The sequence below is a fragment of the Apteryx mantelli genome, chromosome 18 (genome assembly GCF_036417845.1).
Source record: "Apteryx mantelli isolate bAptMan1 chromosome 18, bAptMan1.hap1, whole genome shotgun sequence".
NCBI classification, from domain to species: domain Eukaryota; kingdom Metazoa; phylum Chordata; class Aves; order Apterygiformes; family Apterygidae; genus Apteryx; species Apteryx mantelli.
Genome location: NC_089995.1, coordinates 15,665,162 through 15,687,685, shown reverse-complemented (window position 1 = coordinate 15,687,685; position 22,524 = coordinate 15,665,162). Strand labels below are relative to the sequence as shown.

At 37.7% G+C, this 22,524-nt stretch overlaps 1 protein-coding gene across 1 annotated transcript; it reads right to left on the bottom strand.

Annotated features, from left to right (window-relative positions):
• Positions 1 to 2,814: 2,814 nt before the first annotated feature.
• SS18L1 (SS18L1 subunit of BAF chromatin remodeling complex) lies at positions 2,815 to 22,445 on the bottom strand. Its single transcript, XM_013952678.2, has 11 exons — positions 22,212 to 22,445; positions 16,137 to 16,213; positions 13,800 to 13,884; positions 12,837 to 12,981; positions 8,955 to 9,152; positions 7,793 to 7,957; positions 6,787 to 6,888; positions 6,385 to 6,477; positions 4,972 to 5,091; positions 3,036 to 3,163; positions 2,815 to 2,841 (listed from the first exon to the last, which is right to left on the bottom strand). The coding sequence occupies exons 1-11, from the start codon at positions 22,278 to 22,280 to the stop codon at positions 2,815 to 2,817; spliced, it is 1,209 nt and encodes a 402-aa protein (XP_013808132.1). The 5' UTR covers positions 22,281 to 22,445.
• Positions 22,446 to 22,524: the final 79 nt, after the last annotated feature.

Sequence of the window (22,524 nt, the reverse complement as noted above, 5' to 3'; positions counted from 1 at the left end):
TTCTGTACTCGTGCCCAGGCCTGGACTCTGCAATATGGGTTAAGCTAGTGTGTGGCAGAAGGGGCTGAGCAGTTTGCAAAGGCAGCAAGCAGCCTGGCAGGCCTGGTAGTTTTGGGATCCCTTCCCTTCATGGGAGCCCAGGGCATCCTTCTGCCCACCTTGGTCTTTCAGACCCTTGCTGTGTCCCGCAGGAATGGGCTGGAGCATCTCAAACAATGCATGTGCAGATGCCACCCGTGGAGCTTGTTTTCTGGCTTTTCTGTCTCTGCTCCTCTCCTAGGGAAGTTTTGCTGCAACATCAGTTGAATGAGGTGTCTCTTCATGCCCCCTCCACGTTATCTGTGAGGTGAGCCATTAAAGCTGTGGCCATCCATTCTGCACATGCACATACAGTGTTTGCTGTTTGCTTATCAAATAATGCTTAATGAATTTGAAAACTGGGACAACCTTTTGCCATATATAATTAGCTTTGACGCATATCAGAGAATTTGGGGAGAAGGTGCAACTCAGCATTGTTTCCAGAAAGACTAATAAAGGAATCTCCCCTTATCACCTGTTTTTTTTTCTTTTCCATCCAGAAGTCTGTCATAAGAAAAGTACCACCAACTTCATTTTCAGATAATTTTTAACCTAAACAATTTTCAAGCATTCTGTATTACAAAACAGAAGATGATACAATTAATGGAAGAAGTCAAAATGCTGGCATCACTTTGTTTCCACATTAATACATAAAAATGGACAACACATTAAATAAACATTTTGTTATTAACAATTAGAAATATTAACACCAAAAATCATGTATAAATTAGGAAATAAATGTACAAACTATTTCCAAAGTGCTCTTTCAAATACATTATATACACAACATTCAAGAAATTCTTAATGTAAGACATTTCAGATTGATGTAATGTTGCCGTTTCATTTTAAGTCTTGTTCATATTCTCTCAAAAGTATTATTTCAGCACTTTCAAAAACCACATAAAAGGTGTATTTCCAAGCTGGCAAAGAGCAATATTGCATTCTCCTGGCTACTTGTACTATTAATATATTGTAAAGAAAATGATTGTATTTCCTTTCTGTTCCTTGATATTTGAGAGTACTTATTTGTATGAAAACACCAGCAGGAAAGATGAGAGAAATAAGGACTGAATAAGAAACATGTTTTCTATTAGCAATTAAAAGCGTTAATATAGCAAGGGCAGCGCTTGGACAACATTTAACAGTAAACTGTCTGGCTGCCCCATATAAAGACTTTTCCTTTACAGGAAAGAAGGTAATGATGTGTGAGATATTTCCTTTTCCTTGTGGTCTTAGTTTTTCAAAATACAAAGTACCAGAACTCAAAATCCAATAAATACACCAGTTTAGACAAAGAAAAGGAGAAAACCCTACAGAGGATATATTTAGTCTATAGTCTAAGTTTCAATTTAATCTTGCATTAAAAAATGCTCATGGAGTATAGTCATCTTTTGCCACAGAGAAGTTTGGCCCTGGTGTTTCATTTAGCAGTTATATAAGCACTTTATAAGTGCTTTATTCAACACTTTATAAGAATGTATACAACTGAATAAAAGTGACTTTTATTAGTTATATTGGCTTCTATGTACCACTATTTCTTATTTCTCAATTCTCCCTCTATAGGTTTTCTCTTACTGGTTGACCCTATTAACAATCCCCCTCCCTCTATGCATAATATTGTTTCAGAATTAAAGCTGAATTTAGTTGTTCATCTGCAATAAAGATGGATTTTTTTTCTTCTGAACTACTTCTATCGAGCTACAAGAGAAAAATAAAAGTAATGAGGAGCTGTAGGAACAGTCAATCAAAAAATGTGATAATATTCATGGCTATAATGCTTGCTGAGTAAGAGCGACGGAAGAATCAGTAATAAAGAAGGATGCCAGCTACGTGCCTGGGAAATCTGGCATGAAAATATATATGCAAGTTATAAAATTTGGAGTAGCATATTTAAGACTGGAGTTTTGCCAGATGTTTTTCTTAGCTTAGCACAATACGAAGCAATATTGACATTTAGTAAGCTGACATTCCAGATCTCAAAGCTCCCTTCTATTTTTCTTTCCATGATAGAAATACCTTAGTTTACATGGGTATATAAAAGGTGCCTCTAGTGATTAATGTTTTCTTGAATATAGGTTTTTGATCATCTTTCTGTATCTTTTACAACAGAAACATGGACCTATGCAGATATATTAAATTAGATGACTTGGTTAGTGAGCCCTAGTAGGTATTGCAGAAATTGCAATTAATTTTCTTTTTATCTTACAGTGTGGAACTGACTTCACATAAGGAATGTATCCCTCTCCTTACTCTAAAGGAGTAAAGTTAAGAGCCATGAATTTCAGAGGCTGGCAGGTAAACTTCAATGCATCCACTTAAACAACAATCAATAACCTACCCTAGGATACTTCCCTGGACTGAGGTGTGACTAAATGGCTTTGTATTTAGCCAGACTGCAGAATAACCTGGCTCTTTTCCAGAACTGGGCACAACTGTGATCAAATGGTCCTAAAGCTATTTAGAAACATCAAGAATGGCAGGGAGGAAATGAAAAAATTCTGCATTGTATCAACATACAGTACTATACACAGCACCAAATATCAAACCATTAAAGCATTGTCTTGTTACCAGTAGTGCACTGCTTCATATCCAGCATGAAATGAACACTGTTCACATACAGACGCTGCTTTGTGCTAAGGGGTAACCAACATATTACAATTAATTAAAACTGCCTGTACATCCAGTTCAAAAGATGGATATACTATTGAAATGAATCTGACACAGGATCATGTTCTTTTATTGCTGATAATTTCCATATTGTCCCTATAAAAAAACAGAAATAACGGAGAATAACATAACTGAGGTATATATGCAGGGAGTTAGACAATTTTCCTTTGTTTTTTGACTTTTGAAAGACCCAGTAAAGTATCACCAATATGCTTGCATAAAATTGTCAAATAGATTTATGTGCAGAGCTAACAACCTGCTTTTTTATAGCAGAGATTCAGACAACTTACCTGCTCATAGCCGTACGGCCTCTGTTGCTGGGCAGATGGTCCTGTCTGGGAAGCTCTGTAACTTCCATATTGCTGCCCCTGTCCCTGTTGGTAACTGGAATACTGTGAAGAGGCTCCTTGTGCAGGACCTGAGAAGAGAGTGAAATTAGTAAGGCTTAACTTGCCAGGGGGCGTTCTTATGATTAAAAGAATGTAAAACATGATGATAATTAAGTAGGTTCTGTAAGTATGAACCATGAGTAAATTTTGCCTAGACCTCTCCAAGCTGCCAGGCATTCAGTTTCTACATTCCTCTGGGAAATCCCATATTTCTCAGGTCTTCCAAAATGCTAACCTGAATCTTTAGATTTGAGAAGCATCAATAAGCTCCCAGCCACAGATTTTACCTGCAAAAACAGAACTGGAGCAGAGTACTGCAGCTGTCTGGAATGTCAAACATTATGGACCTGGTAAAAATTAGCAAATTAGCTCTAATTTTGTATCATGTCTACAGAAGTATCCACTACTGTGACTGCAGCATACTGCAGACAAAGCCAAGCTGCTTTAACCTAGAAATGTGAGTACCAATAATGATCTAGTTGCAGCAGTGTATAATTCTGTTCATGTTTTAAATTCTACTCAGAAAGCTTGATACACTCTTAAGTGATTAGCCTTTCTGAAGTCTGCATTGGCACAGCTCAGTTATTACCAATACGCAAGCTACCTGGCCTTTAATTTTAGTAAAAATAGCATGATTAACTTCCTGTTTAACCTGGTTATGCCACCATAAGCACTGCTGATCAGTTAGACACCTAAGAAATCTCTTGCCCGTAAAGAGAATTTAGCAACACATGTAAATCAGACATGCAACTGCATGTGGATGTTTATTTCTTTTGTGGGGGACTGCAGGTTCTGTGTACAGACTGTTATGTGGCATTTATTCTTTAGCATTGGTGGATTTTTATGCAGAGGAACCTTTAGAATGAGGAGGCCAGATCTGAACATTAGAAACTGAATTTTGGATTTAATTTCTCAGAATATGTCTGGTTTGAGTAATCCAAAACACCGACTAATACTGCAGCCACATGATAATAATTTAATTAACTTTTTAAGTGTGTATGTTCAATTTCAGGAGATCTTACATTTTTAAAACAGACTTGCTGTCCATATCAACCTCAATTTATCAATTTTTGTTAACATTGCCCATCCAGGATCAAGTATCACATTTAGGAGGTGCACTAGAAATCCCTTTCCTTGAAGCTAGTAATTTGATTATCCACAGTCTCTCAAGGCCCTATTTTTGTGCTGCATAATCTGAAATGATGTCTTTCCCCAAAGACTGAGAATGCATCGAAGGTGCCTCCAATCACTAAGAGAATTCAAGCATGGATGCTTTTGATGGCAGTGGAGAGCACTGCCACTGGTGACCTGAATCATTCCAAATCCCTCTGGTAGTGTTAGCTGCATGTTCAAAGCACTTTCACTTTTTTCTTTTAGCGTCAATTCCTCACCAAGTGATAATAAAGCACATACGGTGTTGCAAGAAATGTAAATGAGGGAGTAGTGATTCTTTCTAATTTTAAGATGTTATTTTTTCATGTCAGTTGCATAGGTAATAGATGTGTAGGAAGCCTGAGAATTAATGTAGTGACCTCTTATCTACACTTACAAGAAAGTCAATATGAGGCATAAGTGTATTTTCTACATAACATTTTCAACTCCTCAAAAGAGAACAGGATTCAGTATGATAACAGAGCAGTATGGCATGCAGTGCTATATTAATGTATGTTACTGTACAGAATCCCTTTTTATGCAATGCTGTTTGGCTAGTTTTGGTAAGCGGGTGTCAAGGTTACTCAGGAAGATAGTTTACAGCATATTTTAGGTTAGGAATGGAGACGTCAGGATGCAGGACTGCAAGTACTTGCCATGTCGGTGTAAATGACAGTTTTCTTACCATATCCTTGCTGTTGTCCTGGGTAACTTTGCTGATTTGGGTATTGCTGCTGGGAATATGTTTGCTGTTGTGCAGCTCCCTGTTGGTATCCTGCCTGCTGCTGGCTATACTGAGAATTACCTAAAGAAAAAAATTGAACTAGTTTGGTTATAAATGAACCAGGTGTCTCACTGTACATGCTAATCATAAGGAAAATAAGGAAGTCAGGAGTCTTGACATGGAACTCATAGAAGAGTACTCTTTTCAGAAACAGATGCTTGCATTTGGCCAGTCATGATGAGTTTATTCCTCTTGTGAATTTTAGTTCTTTTGAAAGGGAGAGAGTTGTTTGTTTATGTGTACACATCACTAAACAAGCAAACAAACAACCTGTTCCCAAAAGGATTTTTTTTACTCAAAAAGTGTTCCAGAAGAAAAGAGCACAAAGATAAGAGCAACAGGGTGCAATAGCTGGTTTCTTAGGAAGCCCTCCCACAGTATTTTCTTCAAGATAATAATAATGTTTATTTGTATACTCCAGAAAGACCAAACATTTAGTTGCTACTGATATTTTTTAAAACATCTAAGAAGGAAATTCCATTTGCAGTATCCTGAAAAAACAGAATGAATGGAGATTATATAATAGGAATTTGCTTTTCCTAAATGCCATCTAGCTGTATCGTAATTACGTTAATATTTCTGCAGTCAATTAGAGTTTAGATATCCTGTAGTATCACTGAATATGTTGATATACTGTTGTTCATATTTTTTTAGTGGTAGAATCGCAAGCTCATAGTATTGGCGATTTTCAAAGATCAGTCTCATTGAACCTATTGTTTTTCACAATTTGTAAGGTGAATTAAGCAAGACTAAAAAAACTTGGTCCTGGAACTACCACTAGGCTTTCTCACTTCCAGCTCTGAACCCCATTTCTAACTGCAGCACATTTGCTTACCTTTGTCATCATAACCTTCTATTTTAATATAGTTATCTTTATTTGCATTATATAAAATGTTCATTATACAGTTTTTGTAAGATTGGAGGATACTGATATCCTGGAATTCTTTTCTCCCACAACATAACAGGTTTAATATCCACAGCTATAGTTCCACCTGGCTCAGCTACATCCAAGGATCATTTTTCTAAGGAACATCAGGCTATGTACAAGCTATCATTGATCCCACAAGGCTGCACAGCATGACTGCCTTACTGTCCAATTACTGACATGGTATTCTGTATAGAGCCTGATACACTTTTGGTTTAAAAAACAGTATACATAGCTAAATTCCATTTCCTGGACATTCCTTAAGTAATAGCTAAGTAGCAGTTTAATGATGCAGAAATTATAAGTCGTATTTCATAAATGCGCTGTATCCTTAGTATTTTAGGGGATTAGAGCTTTGGTTTACAAAGATTGCCAATATGTTTTCCTACCTCCTTCATAATAGTGCTGTGTAGAGTCATCAAATGACCTGTCATAGCTCTGCTCAGTATAGGATGACTGCTGATAGGCATAATCACCATGTCCTGCAAGAAAAAGATGAATTGCAAAGACTTACCTGATACATTGTTAATATAACTATATATATTGTTGAATACAAATATTGAAGAAGCTGCTTATGCATGAAGATGAGGCTAAGAGGAAATAGAGACCCCCCTCTGACAGGAAGTTGAATATGATGTGAACGTATACACAGACTCTCATGTACTGGGATTAGAATTTTCTAGCACTTAAATTGGAGACAATTCTTACGGATTTGCCACATCCTTCCATGTGACAGTCATGCTATTCTACATTTTATCAGTATTACAGTGATTACAGCTCAGAGGAATTACCATCTGGATAATATTGCTGATTCATAGGTTCTGATGAGCCTTGTCCATGGCTGTACTGTTCACTGTAATACTCTTCCTGACCCATGTACTGTTGCGAGGAACCTGCAAGGCAAAGACAAGTGAGAGCATACTGAGTCTATGAACTCTTAAGGGATGTTTTTGTTATCTAAATATTTTTGGAGAAAACTTACATCTGGCTAAGTAAAAAAATTATGTATGCTGAGAACTGTTTCAAAGATGTTTTGCTCACTAGAAAAAGGAAATAAGTTCATATTCTCAGAAAGAAGCTGGCTGAAATTGAAATTATGCCATTGTCAGTAGCATGTCCTAAAACCACTCAGTTATGTGGCAATATCAAAAGCATTGGCTACATTTCATTTACTAATCTGAGTTACTAAAAAGCACAGGAATGTATTCCATGCTTAATAATGTAGTTAGAATTAAATATATTTTTATTAATATATTTATTAATATATTTATTAATTTGTTTCCTAGCAAAATTCAGTTTATATTACAATCAGTCTAGCAGTTTTATTGCTTCATAGAACTTTTTCCAGAGAGGTATTAGAGCATGGTAGGTATTCTTCAGTGTTTTCCTTGCCTTGGATGAATTTTTTATATTAATTGCTGGCAAACTGATATCTTGTTTGCAGAAATGCCTTCCTTGTTAACTGTGCCATGTTATGGCTGATCCACTGCCATTTGAAGGAAATGAAAATATTCCCAGTGGCTTCAGTGAGCTGTGTATCAAATTGTTCATCTTTTTCTTTAGTGGTATATGATCCCTGTTAGGCAGAATTACTTCTGAACAGCTGAAATAAATAAATAAATAAACAAATCTTGAAAACAGAGTAAAATTCTTCTGATTGTCTTTGTACTCTCACCATTCGAGATTTCCTCCCTTCCCAGCTGGGATTCCCTATTCATAAATGTGACTTAGAAATCTTGTTGGCTTATCTACCCCACAGGAATGACTGAATATGATCAGTCTAATAACAGATTTTACCTTGCTGTGAAGCTCTGTAAGGGCCCATTGGTCGCTGACCCATCATGCTGTTGCCTTGGTTGCTCTGACTCATCATGGCAATGGAGGACTGCCCCTGGTAATGCTGGCTCCCTCCTTGCGCTGAGTTGTAATGTGACGTCGCTGCTTGCTGGTGCATCATGGAGACTATAATGTACATGGAAAATACTGTTTTCTAAAACGATGTGACAGTTCTCTCCCTAGTCTCTTTGGAAGCAAGTTAAAACCTTCAACAAACTTGCATCCTGATCATTCTGTGAATTTTCCACAGGGGGAGATGTTTTCCTACTACTTATATTTAACTCTTCTGCACTGTAATCCAGAAAGGATGTTATTACATGGTCAGTTCTTGCCATTTGTTTCAGTCAGACATTTAAAAAATACATCTAACCTTGATTATTATTAGATTATTTAAAAGAATGTAATCATTATTATAGTAGGATTAAAGAAAGAAATAAGAACTGATATTTGTTCCTCTCTACCTCCTGCCTCATTTATTGCTGCTTTTCTTCACTAATCAACTCTTTCTTCTTCTTCCATCTTTACCTGCTGAGAGTTAAAAATAAACTGACATTTTAGGATGTATTTGCTCCCTGAATTTCACATTGTCTGAAAGAATTCTTAAGCTTTGGATATCCCATTCAATGCTCAGTAACAATCATTTTTACAAGTCAGAGATTAATTCTGAGTTGTCTGCTAGTCTCTCTATGCCCTTCAAGCAGTGTTATATTATATCAGTAATATAATAAGAATAGGGAAGTAATGTACAAACAATAAATGTGCAATATTCTTTGTCTGGCAGGCTCTTTCAGCTAGAATAAGGGTGCTTTGCCAATCCCTCCCACAGCTGTGGGATTTGCTGTCAGGGGCTATAAGATAGTGCTGTTGCACTTGTAGCTAAACCTCTTTTCCACAACTCATTGCTAACCATACCAAGCTGATGTAAGTTAAAGCAAGTCTGAAACTGTTCTGACTTACACTGGTGCCTGACACCTTGAAATGCAAAGATGTCTTAAAGCTATCTTTTCCTCTTGTGTGTTTGTCCCTGTCTACAGAAAATATTTGCAGAACCCATTCATGTGTGGTACACCTCTGAGGTCACTGAAAAGGCATGTTGGCCCAGAAGGAGGAAGAGGGAATTTACCTGGATTAGACTGCATGTTGATGTTTGTTCGAGAGACATAATTGCCTATTGACCCCTGGCCTTGCATTGGCACATTCTGAGATGCAGGCACTGTATGGCTATAACCAGGCCCAGTTCCATGACTGCTGACAGTCATACTCAGAGAGGTTGTGGGCATAGTGTTCTGGCCTGACTGCTGCATAGACACGTGATTAGGACCTAGAAAAATTAAAGAGAGCAACAAGAAAATCTGTGCTATTATTGGCAATGTACAGTGAGCATTAAAGCCCTCATAGCCTTTTTAAAATGTCTTATGATAAGGCAAAACAAAAAAAAATCCTCGTTATTAAAATTTCCTGCTATCTACAGACAAATCAAACCTGCCTCCTGCAAAGTTAGAGTGATCCTCCTCTTCCTGGCTGCCAAACCCAGATTACATATAATTGCAGACAGGAAGAAAAAAATCAGCAGCAATGGCATGCAACTAGTTCTTCACAGGCTGCCACAGTTCTTGCAAGCAGCAGAATTAACAAATGCCAGTAGTTTCAGATACTTAAAAAATACATGGACTCTGGAAGCATCCTAGCCCTTTGAAATTTGTCCTTTCCTTCCTCTTGTGCAGCAGATTATTGACTCCTCTTGCCCCTTCACTCAAATAGTGACAATGGGAAGGCACAATCGTGGCTGAAAAACACTTTGCACATTGCTGCACGTTCAGCTCTTTTATAACCAACAAACCTTCCTCTCAGCTGGGGCTTAGGAAGCACCAAGGGACACTCTCCTCAGAGGACAAGCCGGTCTCTCCCTTTCCTGAAGTTTGACTGAAAGTATCTCAGACTTTCTAAAGATAAATTTTCCAAGTCACCATAATAATCCCTGTTGTTATGGTACTCCTTTTCTGACCTCACTACATATAACTATCAAGCTGCTCCAACTGCATTCCAGGATTGTTAGTATCATCCTGTTTACCTGGTGGTATGCTTAATTTTTTAAATTCTGTTGCTGTTGAATAACTAAAATTGGGGACAATCTGGTCCTTATTTTTTTGCTGCTTGTTGCTGTAAATGCTTTTATGAATGAGTCTTGACAAGTTGTTTGTTTTTACTATGCATCGTTTCATGGTTTGTTTTAAGTTAATTTGGAATGGGAGTTATGCAGAATCCCTAAAGGAGAAAGAATTATGTTGCAGTGTTTAGATAATGATATTTTAATTCACAGTTATTGAGGGTATCTACAGCCTCTGAAAAATATGTCTAGTTTTCTTAATAAAAATGCCATTAATTACTCTTAATGGTATTTATAAACATCAAAATGAGAAAATTTGCTGTAGATTATTATATTTTCCTCTGAAGGAGAAAAACAGGCAGCATTTTCAATAACAGGTAACAGAGCTAACTCTACTGAAATTAGTGGAACCAGGTCAATATACTGCTACAGAGATCAAGCCCCATGTTGTGCTACAATTTTGTACTTTTTCAGTGCAACACAAGACAACATGGTGTTTGAATGGAGTCTGTAATTATTCTGAGTGAGAGAGATGGAGCTTACAGTTAAGCTGGTGTTGGTAAAATTTGCACTATTTGCATGGGGAAACAAGAATCTCAGCTTTCTTTGCAACCACAAATTAAACAAATCTTTTTTTTGTTTTAAAGAAAAAATATGAAAGCATGACCAGAAGTATTTAAATAAAAGCACTAAAACAAAAAGCTTAATACAAAGCACTGAACTTTTTTCCTACTTTCATGAATCTAAGTCATGGCTTTTTTTGAAAGGCTTCAGTCATAATTTCTGAACAGTCAAGATTCTCAGTTGGACTCAATTCTGTTTGAACCCAACTGAGTTTGCTGGTTGTTTGAATCTAATGGTTTTGCCTGCATAGCTAAGGCATGAAGAATCACAGACTTGTGGCTGGTGGATTACTTGAAAACTTTTTTTTTCTTTTTTTAATTGTCTCCATCAACAGAATTATCATTACAGTAGCTAACCTAGCTACTGATAATCATCATGCATGGATGGAGTTAGCTGGTTACTGTCCTCTAGAGGTGATTCCTGTAAAGTCCTGGCTGAGGACAATAGTGTGTAACAGCTTTAATGAGTTCTTCCTCACCCTTCCCTCTTTTACAATGCGGTACCTGTTCATTACAGACTTTCATCTCCATTGCCATTAGATGAACACTTTCCACAAGTACTGGAGCCCATATTATCAGAATTGCTTGTGTGCATTTATTCCTAATTTGCAGCAAATAGTACTGTCCAATAATTCTTGATCTATGTGAAATAATTTCTCAGTCTCAAAGTATACCTACACATCAAAAAAGGGGTGTCACATAGCATAATTGTGCTAAATTAACTGTAGCTGGCACAGAGACAGTAGCAGTAGAAACTGGCAACCCAGGTGAGTGTCCCCAAGCCCAAGGGTGGCAGGTTTCTCTTCTCAGAACAGGCACCAGCAGCAGTGCACATACCGTCACTGCTGCTGTTACCTAGGCTACTTACATCATGCCAGAAGCGGCAAGCTAGTGCACTCTGCAATCACACCTTCCTTTTGAAGTGTAGCTGCATCTTCAGTCTATTTTCCAGTGGACTGATATTCTCATGACAAAGTATCTGGCACTACCCAGGTGACAGGCTCTCAGTAGGAGTGACTGTGCGTAGCATAAACTGCCCTCAGACCCCCACGTCTCAGGCTGGGTTGCAGTACGAGCTTGGGGCAACTTGACATAAACTTGCACTGTCACTGGCCTGGCTGTTTCTGTTCTGTGGAAGACTTTCGTCTCCCCAGCTGCCAGTCTGGCTCTTTTCATCAGCACTGAATTAATATAAAGAATTGGGGGTGGGCAGAGAATAAGAAAAAACAGCTGCAATAACAGTGAAAATGGAGATTCTTCGTAACACAAAACATGTTTTTGATGGATTTCTTATAATACTTATATTAGGCAATAAAAATCTTCCAGAAGGCCCAGATAAAATGAATAAATTCACTTTACAAGCTGTAACTGTTTAAAGTAGCTATCTCATCCATGAGTTTTAAAGGCACTATCAGCTTGACCACAAGTAGATTTTTAAAAAGTCAGAAGTAATTTCATGGCTTGTGTCTGCTCTTGAGTCCCCCTGCCAAGGTTTGTGATTTTATAGTCAGATACTTCTATTTATAGAAACTGTTTTTCTCCCTCTGTCACTTTGGAAAAGACCCACAGAAACAAAAACTGACTAAATAACTATGAAGTACAAACTAAATAAACAGATGAATCATACTGTAAAATACAGAAAGTAAAAAAAAAATAAAATCCTTCTTTTCTCTTTCAGTTAGTTTCTTTTTAGTTGCAAGAACAAAGGAAACAAAATGACCAAGTTGTATTTTTATCATATACATATAAAATGTCTGTGCAAACTCTTTGGCTATACAGCACAATCTCTGCAAGCCAAAGGACAGTTGCTGCAATCTTTGCAAGGACAAAGACTGATTTAACACCATTTTCTTTTTAAAAAGGCATTTATCCTGGAAGGTCTTTGCAATCTATAGGCTTGGTTCTGCAGTTATTTGTGCAGACAATTCTGCTTCACCCTGGCCAGCCCAACCACCTTCAAGAGAAAATTAGTGCAGTGTATGATTTTTCTTACTAAAACCTTGGAGGCATCTTAAATTGGTGATTTTCATTCCAAATTTTTAAAAATGTTTTTTATTTCCCATATAGAAATGTATTAAGCAGATTGGAGTCACTGCAGAACCCCTCATCATTATTGACTGTAGCCATTTTGTGATGATTTCAGCATGTGCCTGAAATCCCCATATGCCTGAAAGGTGAGTTAGAAGAGGTCTTTTACAGCTCTGTAAGTATATTCGGCATTAATGATTCTGTTGCCAAGCAACAGCAAAGCAGCACAAAGGGGACTGAAGCTCACCATTGCTAATCTGACTCTGCATGAGGGAGGAAGGAGGAAGGCCCGTCCCAATTGCATCACTGAGATTGCTCTGTGAATGGAGAGATTGGTTGGATGCACTCTGAGTCATTCCTCCTGGGCCCAAGTTTATGTTTTGCGTTGGTGGCTGCAAATAACAAGGAGGAGAAGCAAATTTTTGGTTAGGTTTTAATTAGAAAAATAATAACCCCGAAATTAGCCTGACTATGAATAAAAACTGCCTGAACTAAATATGTGCTTCCTTCACTTTTTGGGCTTGCTTATGTAAACCTCTCTTCATTTGAGTACTATGTGTGAATGACATTCAGCGTGACACAGGGAAGCCAGCAGGCAGCACAGTGAAGATCTCTAAATTGTGCTTATAATAGTCCGGCCTCTGTGCTCATTCTTCTATACTTACATGAATTTCATTTTATGCTAGTCTGAGTGTAGCTGCTGAGGGGGTATGCATTAGCAAAGGCTATACAGGAGGGTATTCACAACTTGACCTTTGTCAAGTGTAAGGCTACTGTGCATTTTCTGTTACATGCGATAATTACAAAATCAGTCCATTTAGCAAGAACAACAATGTTTAAAGACAAACTAATGCCCCAATGCTGAATTAAATTTTTGGTGTAAAATAGTGGCATTTTTTTCCTGAGTAAAGAATACAGTAAGAATAAGTAAAGAATAATGAATCTGGAACAAATGGGTCCTGTTCAGACCATGGTATCATTTACAGTATATAGAACTTGATCTACAGAGGAGAGAGATTAAGACAAATGTCCCAACATATATGTTTTAAACACAGCAAAAGTAGCATTTGTTTAGTGATCTACTGAACTCTTGACAACTTTTAGTTGGAAAAATACTAAAAAATGGTTTACTGACAGTGATCAGTAACAGTATCAAAGAACATTTCCCTTTGACACAGTAAATGTATCTGACAGTAGCACTGGTACTTACAGCAGGAAGCAAGGACTGCATATTCTGGTTAGAATCTGCTATTGTTGCCAAGTAAACCAGGTTTCTGTGCAAGATTTGTTGGTATCTACAGAATAAGGAGTAAAGCTTATTTGGAAAGAGTAAACAATATGGAAAATTCCAAACTTTTCTTTTTTTGTTACCTACCAATGACTAGTCAGATTACATTAGCCCACTCTGCATCTATCATAATAAATAGTAATAATAATGACCTATTTCCGTGCTGTCCTGGTTTTCATGGAGGATCAGTGTGTTCAACACCTGTTTTACAAATGGGTAAACTCATGGGGGAAGGGGGAGGTAAAATACATACTTCTTTGGAAGCACTTTGAATGAACTGTGAAGTTGAGATCTCAGTCTTCGAGGACCCACACCCAGTCAGCTGCTCTAAATTAGCCACACTTTCTTCCTCTGTTTAACCGGGGTCCTGGCAGTAATTAAGTTCCAAAAGTCCAAAAACCAAAACCTGTTTCCCCTGCCAACAAGCTCAGAAGAACAAGATTTTTTCAAGAGTGCTTTAACTGGAGTGTTTACTCAAGTAAGCACCACAAGAACCATTTATGCTTCTTCACAGTTCTCAATGAACCGGAAAAGCCTATAATGAAGAACCGGAGGGCACCCAAAAACAATCCAACAGTTGTGCCATTGAGCAAAGTGAAGAGTCAACTTTTGGAAGCAGGGAGGGTTCCAAGAAGGCATTAGGAAATGCTTTTTTAGTGTGATTTTCCTTCTGATAAAGAAAAAAGTGGGTGGGAAGGGGGAAAAGTGGCCAAAATGAAGCCAGAATGGTGACACGAGTCAGAGGGAAGCATGGAATTTGGAAGTTCTCTCACAAGTGCACGCACCTCCTGTAGTAGTACCTTATTTGCAGAAGCATTCAATGACCTTTATTGCTCAAAATCTTCAATGGATAAATTTCAAAACAGGCAGTGCATACATTACTAAAAATAATTCAACTCTTGTATGTTGAACTCATGTAGAGCTGACTCATAAACTTCTTTGGCAAATGTCTCCTTTTTTTTAGATACTTCTTTCGAAAGTACAACTTTCTAGCTTTGGCCCCATAACTTGACCTCTTATGGGACAGACTGGCCATTCTTCCTGACTGAGATTTAATCCATGATGTTTGTAAAAGCATTTTGCTTTCAAGATTAGAAATAGTAAGCTGTGAAATAAACTGGTTAAGTCTACATGCATATTATTTTAGCCATTAATAACAACATTGCTGATCCTTAATATTTAATTCCTTTCTGATAAAACTATGTTATTAACTTTGTACCTGATTCTACTCATATGTAATGAGTCTGCACAGAACAAGTAGTCCAATAACCCCAAATTCATACTTCTCTATAATTATTTTCATCAATGATCTGTTAAAAATATTCTAAACACTTTGAACTCCAAAGCATGCATCATCACACTGGGACTATAGTCTTTTCTCCTAATGCAAAACATGATAATTTCCTGCACACATGTCTTAAGAATACCCTTAACAGCAAATCAGAACATAGCTCTCATTTGTATATGAGGAAGACACCTCTCATGTGCTATGAAACGCAACTGAATATGACATTAACAAATCTGATCTAACTTTGAAGTTGGATCTCTCTCTTCAAAGCTGGTCCTGCTCTGACCAGATGATCTCAAAAAGTTTCATCTAACCTAAAGTATTCTGTGTTTCTATTTACACATGGTTTATAAAACACATAATGAAGGTGGTTGAATCCAAAGTGTTTAGGCAGAATTGAGTCCTTAAAATGACGTGAAAGAAAATATTCTGTCAGAATTTTGTATTTCTCTCAAATCACCTTTCCTACTTTCAGGCTAGTCCATGTGCCTAACCCTGCAATTTACCTACAGTTAATATCAGTGAGAGTTCTTGCTACAGAACCAGTCAGAATGAAATGGAATTAAAGTTCAAATTGTGCTGTGTTTCAGTTTTGTTTTTTATCAATAATAGCCTCTTACATTCCAGAAGTGCTCATCTAGTGAGGGATACTGTAGGGACAAACTATGGTCAGCTTTTAATTTTCATTTATGTAAAACTGCTGATATTTTCAGCTATGTTTTTAATTTTAAGAAATAAGACACTACTCAAAATAGCCAAAGGTAATAAAGAAAAACATAACAGAAAAAAACCCTCTTGGTTCCCAAGAACAATATATACTTCCTGTAATACTTCACTTAATTCAAGTGAATCTAAAAAAGAACAGTCCAAGTATTTCTTCAATGACCAATGAACAGAACTGTTCACAGTACTGTTCTTGATAAAAAGCACACAAAAAATCTCTACCATATCCCAAAACTCATAATACTCACTGAGTACATTCTGCAGTTTTCCCCTTGCTCTGATAATCCATAATACATTGTATTAGGTGGTGATTTTCATCTAGCATCTGCATAAAAGAAATGTGATCACAATATGTGTTAGTATGAGAAGCAAATTAAAGTTTGTTGTTTTTGTGATTCTTCACATTCACCCTTTTTAGCCCTGGATGGTGTTTTGTGCACTTTTGTTGCCTTCGGATATTATAAAGTACCTACACTGGAATAGTAATAGGAAATCAAAAGTCTGAACGGCTTACAAAAATGAAATGTGTTTACTGGAACTAAATATTGCAACAGAAACAGCCAATGTAGAAAAAGGGCTAGGTATGGCTCCAGTTTGCTCTAAACTCATTAATTATTATGTTTTGGCAGGAATAATAAATCATAACAATTATGCAAAAAAATATTTCTTAAGATAATTCTCAATATGTAGTTCTCTGACTTCAGACTACTGATTCTATGTAGGACTCATTAGAGGCAACCCATAACAATTCACAACTTCAGCACATTTTAAATTGAAAGGGAGATGAGCAATGCGGGATTTCTAATAGTGGTGAAAGAGAAGATGCCCCTAATACTACTGAAAACTGTTCCATAAAATCACAACCCAAAAGAACTGTAGGCTCAAGACCTTGGCAATAAAAAAACAGACGCAAGTACTATTTGTTTCACCATTGTAGGTAGGTGGTAACACAGAGAAGATTCCATTAAGTTATGTTTTCATGGTTCTGGACTTCCTCTATATATGCATAAGGTAAATGATGCTTAGGGTTTACCAGTTGAAGAGTTGGATTTTTTTTTTTTTTTTCTGATTAATGTATATTTGATCACAACTAAATTTGTCATTTATCTTCTATGTACTTTTGGAGCCCGGGGCTGCACCTTTTAAATGCATTTCCATTGTGTCCTAAAGGTGACCAGAATATAAACTTATATAATGCTATTTGTCATCAATCACATTGCTACAGTTTGCTAGAAAAGCTTTTGAGCTGGAACAGTTTTGGAAATTCTCTAATTCCTACATACTGGACAGAAAATCATACAGGTGAATAACAGGAGATGAATGTGGGCCCAACAGTTAGGGGGAAGACGTACACATGGCTTAGTCTGCACTAATCATGAGATCCAGAACACAATGCTATAACCCTAAACAGACAGCTGTGTTTAAATGTTAACTTTTTCCTGGAATTGGCAAGTTTTCCTTACTTTCTTCTATTTGTTGTCCTGAAAGACAAGAAACAACTGTGACAGTTGTAAAGCCAACATTTCATAACAATATCTCATAAACCTGCTGCATGGGTGTTGACTGTCAGGCTGTCTTCTAATTCCAGAAAACAACCTGATACGTTATTTGACCTAAACTAATTATTTTCAAAAGTCTCAGCTTAGGTGTAATTGTGGTGATGGGACACATTTAAAATGAACCGAGTCTGGACACTCCGACTTCCCTGAACTTAAATCTCCCTCATTTTCAGATTTGGCAGCCTGAAACATTTACTGTAAGAGACTCCTATCTCAGAGAGTAGATATACGTTGTATCTGCACATGCCAGAACCCTGGACCTCAGATCTCCCACTCTGTGCATTTGCACACACATATATGCATACTTGTTCAAACAGGTTAACATCAGAACAGTCTCCAAAGTAGCCACAGAAGAGCAGTACTTAGGTGCAGAGATTTGTGACTGCTAGACTCAAAAAAGACAAGATGGGTAATTCCTAAGGCAGATAGGACTTCATTTGGCAGGGGCTGACTACCTCAAACTTCCCTCTGCCTCTACCTCTCGAGTGTTTTTTTCTTCTTTTCGTGCAGGTATGCAATGTGTAAAGTAGCCACTACTGGGCTAAGTAGCCCGCTACAACGCTGGAAGTGTTTCAAACGCAGCTTGTTAAAGAGGCTATAGTACTAATGATCAGCCTTGAAACCTCACTTTACTTTAGAGCAGAAATGTCATTTGAGTTCTCTGCTGTGTGCCACAGGTCTGTTAATACGTATACATGGCCTACAGAGATTTATGCCTGAGCTGAATAAGTTTTTTTCTCCAGTATTTCTCTTTCAAAAACACATTTCACCAGATGATTTCTAATTTGATCTGCAGTAAAAAAACAACTGAAAGAGTGACTGCAATTCCCTTCTGCTACATGCAGCCCATTCGGGGTGTCTATGCTCAGATGTTTCCTTTCGATTTGCTGGAAGTAAGAGTATGGAAGTCCCAAAATCAGAACTTAGACTGGGCTAATAAACATTTTAGTCACAGTTTTAATTTTAACCACATGACTTGTCTCTTTAATATCAAACTTCTAAATTAACTGAGGGGTGACATTATCTTTAGAATACCTTTCTTCTGGGGCTGTTTAAAAAAAGAACTCTCCTGGTTAAATAAAGCAATGGAGTACCCATCGATGGCTGTGACGTGGGCAGCAAGCCATCAGATAAAGGCATTTGAATAAAAAATGTGAATTTTACTGCTATTTGGCCAGAGCATATCCACATGAATTCACTGAGCCACTAGATCGTGCTTTTCAAATTATCCATTTATAAGCAGTTATCTTTAAAGGAGTTAGATGAAATATCCAACAAAGAAATAAAGGATATATTTTTTGTTCCTTAAATGCTAGAAGATATTTTTGTGCTGAAGAAGGATACTTTCTGTATGAAATACCTCTCTTTCTAAATTATCACCCATCTCTTTCAAAAACTTCAGATTTACCAATATACTTATTTTCAAATAATAAGCTACTTTCAAACAGTTTAAACCTCACCTCTTTTTCCTGCACAGAACTAGCATGAGCAGACTACTGAACTTGGCAGAAGTGTGTAATTTGTATTGCTAGATACATTGAAATCACATGCAGGAGAATTATATCCCCAATATGTCCTTTGTGGTAGTTCAGTTCTAAGCAGAGAAGTCAAAAAACAAAAAGGCACAGTAATTATATACCAGCTAACTTGCGTGTATCAGTAGCTCAGTGGCTGCTAGCTTAGCTTCATTCAGTAAAATCTAGGGATTGATTTGTTTCAAGAAATTCAGGGTTGCTGGACAAAATGCAAACTAACATTTATTTAATGAATTTATTATACAACAAATTGGTTAAAAAATCCTTTGGCTTGTTTTAAAACTTCAAAGAAAATAGTTTGTCTCTTTCCCCTAACTTCCTTGGGAATGTGGCAAGCTTTTTGCAGGGGAATAAGTGGAAAAATAAAAGCAGTATTTACAAATTTAAGCCTGTCTCTGGCAAAAACATACTACACAATATAGTTTGTAGGTATTACTCCTGATATTAAGTGCTCCGAAGACTGGGACTTTGAGTCAATCTGTCATCAGGATAGATGGACTCTATCAGCAGGAGACAATAATGGTTTTTTTCATATGAGCTAAATATGAATTATTCCATGTAGGCATGTCTTCCGTTCAAAAAAAATTGACTCACTTAAATGCAGAGAAAGGGCTAGATTATGGGAGAAATGAGCAGAAGAGTCATTTTTATGCACTTGCAATCTAGCTGGTCGTTCCCTCAGAGAACTCAGCTTGTCTTGCTTCTGGCTGGTGATTTGCAAGTTGGGGCAGAACTTTCCTGAGCTAATGGACGCCCTTGTCCATCACCGGCTGCGACTGCTCGGACTCGTAGTAATCCCCTGCCGGGGTGTCACGGAGGGTCTGAGGAACGGCCGTTTTGCCGTGGCCTGTCAAGGCAAGGGAGCAGGCGAGTCTCCTGCAGGCTGACAGGGAACGTCGGAATTCACTCCGACCAGAATCCGTATCCCTCCTGCACGCGTGCCTCTGCTCACATGGCAACCCGGGCGCAGCATACAGTTTTAAGAGAAAATACTCCCGCCTGATTCACCGTGCAGCTCTTTGTTTCGCACTCTGTACTCACTGTTGCACAGAATTTTCATCAGTGTCAATGAAATTCTGCAGGCAGAATTAGCAAAACATGTAAAACAGTCCTTTTCAGTTATCATATTAAATATCACCGACAACAGCATTTTCACATTCAATTAAGATAAGTATTCAATACCAAGAGCCCAAGCAATATTACAGATATCTTGATGAGAAAAGGCCTATGCTTCTACAATTACCTGAAGAACGGTTTTGCTAACTGAAAAAGGAATAAGGAATAGCTCTGATGTCCTGACACTTACTACAAAAAAAGAACTGGGTGCTAATCTCCATCACATAGGAGAAACTGAAAAGTTAACTGTCCTGCAAATGCTATTTGATGAACTGTTTTAAAGCATCACCATCACTTCTGCAATGTCAAAATCTCTATCTTCCTTCCTGTGAAATTTTGTTTAAGGAAGATAGTTGGCACTGGAATAATAAAAGCTTTGAAAGACTATTAAAATTGGGTTAATAAATAAAAGTGTATTATGAATACAAATAAAAAAAATCCTTTTCAATAAAACTGGTATGTGTTCTAAAAAGCTGGCTTTAATATGAATTTTTGTAGTGAGTTCCTATCCCAGCATTTGTTGCTTCTCTCACATTGCCCCATGTCTTATATTTGACTATAAAAACCATTTACTTGTTGTGTCTCTAAGTCTTTTTCCCCAGCACCAGTGCTTTTCAAAAAGAAAATCACTGCCAACAGCCCAGTATTGATGAACAGTCCTAAAGTAACATGCCAGCATATGGGTTGAGACAGGAAATGGTTTTACATGTTATTTGTAAAAAAAATAAGCAACACTTCCAAGTTTCCACAAAGTTTATCAATATGAAAAAAGGAAAGTGCATGAAAATTGAAATGAAGATACTTTGGCTGCCCTTTGTTTATGGATACATTCATGTTTTTTAGTACTAGCTATCTGAATTATGAAATTCTGTCCTAACTCCCAACAACTCTGGCCAAAGTGGCTAAGAAAAACTGAGCCACTAATTCTGAAATATTTTAGCATTTAAAATTAATTGGGTCAGAATATTACACGTGCTGCAAGGTCTATACAAAATGAGATTAGTTTCCAAATAGTCTCCTGAGATTTAAGTCATACTCTTAAATCTCTCTTGTGGCAGTTTGTTCTGCCTTAATCTCTGTTCTGTAACAGCCTTCCATTTAGGGTTTTTTTCCCTAGAAGTCATAAATTGGCAGCAGATAACGGTTTGACAGCAAAACGTACCCATGACTGGTTAGTTAACTGCTGGATTAGCAATGACACTCCTTCACTGGTCATAATTTACCAATGGACCATAATAATACATATATACATTACTTCACATTATACAAGCTGCATAAGCAAAATATTTATATGGTGGAGAACACACAAAATAGAGTATAAGCACAAATGACATAGTGGTCACAGTAAACCATGCATGTTCTTTATTGACATTTCCAACCTCTTTCATTATTTACAGTTACAGTCTGCAGAAGGGATGGGGGATGCCGGGCATGTGTATACATTCCCTGCTGTCAATCCTATGAAATAGGATAACAATAACTTCCAAACTAGGCACCCTTTCCTTCGGCCTCCATATGAAACCCAGGTGGAGACCTAGTGTGCAAAGGAAATCTTTCAAAACCTTTTTTTTTTTGTCATTAAACATCAAGAAATGCATTACATATAATAATAATAATTATAGCATATGAAAAATAGCAGTAATCGGTGCTCCCTCTATCTTCTAAAAGATTACAATTCTGCATCCAAATACAAAAGAAAACCCTTACAAATCCAATATTTTATTTTAATTCATTTTAGTGTATTTATTTTTCTGGCCAGGAGCTGATATGCCGTCAGAAATTAAAAATAGCTTTGCAAATTTCATTGCAATTTTTCAATGCATTACTGGCGATTTTTTTTCCTTTGCAAGCAGCAGATATTGTGCCATCCCAATTTTATTCCGCAAGTCCTTCTCTTGCTCTCTCTTTGCAGTGATCTGCACACCTTTGCTTTGTTCCACCTCCTCCTCCTCCTCCTCCTTCCCCCACCTCTCTCTCCAGCTGTCCATCTTTGCAGCCCTTGCAAATTCTCGAGTTTTCATGATCGCCTTAGAAATAAGCCTCCTTCCTCAGCTACAGGAGCATGGACGGAACAAATGTCTAAAATTGGCTGTAGAAAAGCATGCTTTTTTACCTTCTGGATAGTTTGCTGGGTGACCTCCCCTTTGCCTCTTGGGCGAGCAGAAGCAAAGGCAACCGACATGGTGGGGCTTTTTTTTTTTTGCCTTATTATTATTTTTTTTTACGTGGCTATCCTATACCGGCTCCAGGCTCTCATAATATTGTTATTATCTGGCCGCTGCCGCCGCGCGAGGCGGCTCCGCAGTGCGCGGGGAGGGGAGCCCGCGCAGATGGTACGCTCTGCGCCCCGCCGCCAGCCATGGGCGCCGCGCCGGCCCGCGCCGCCCCGCGCCCGCGCCCGCTGACGGCGGCGCGGGGCGGGGAGG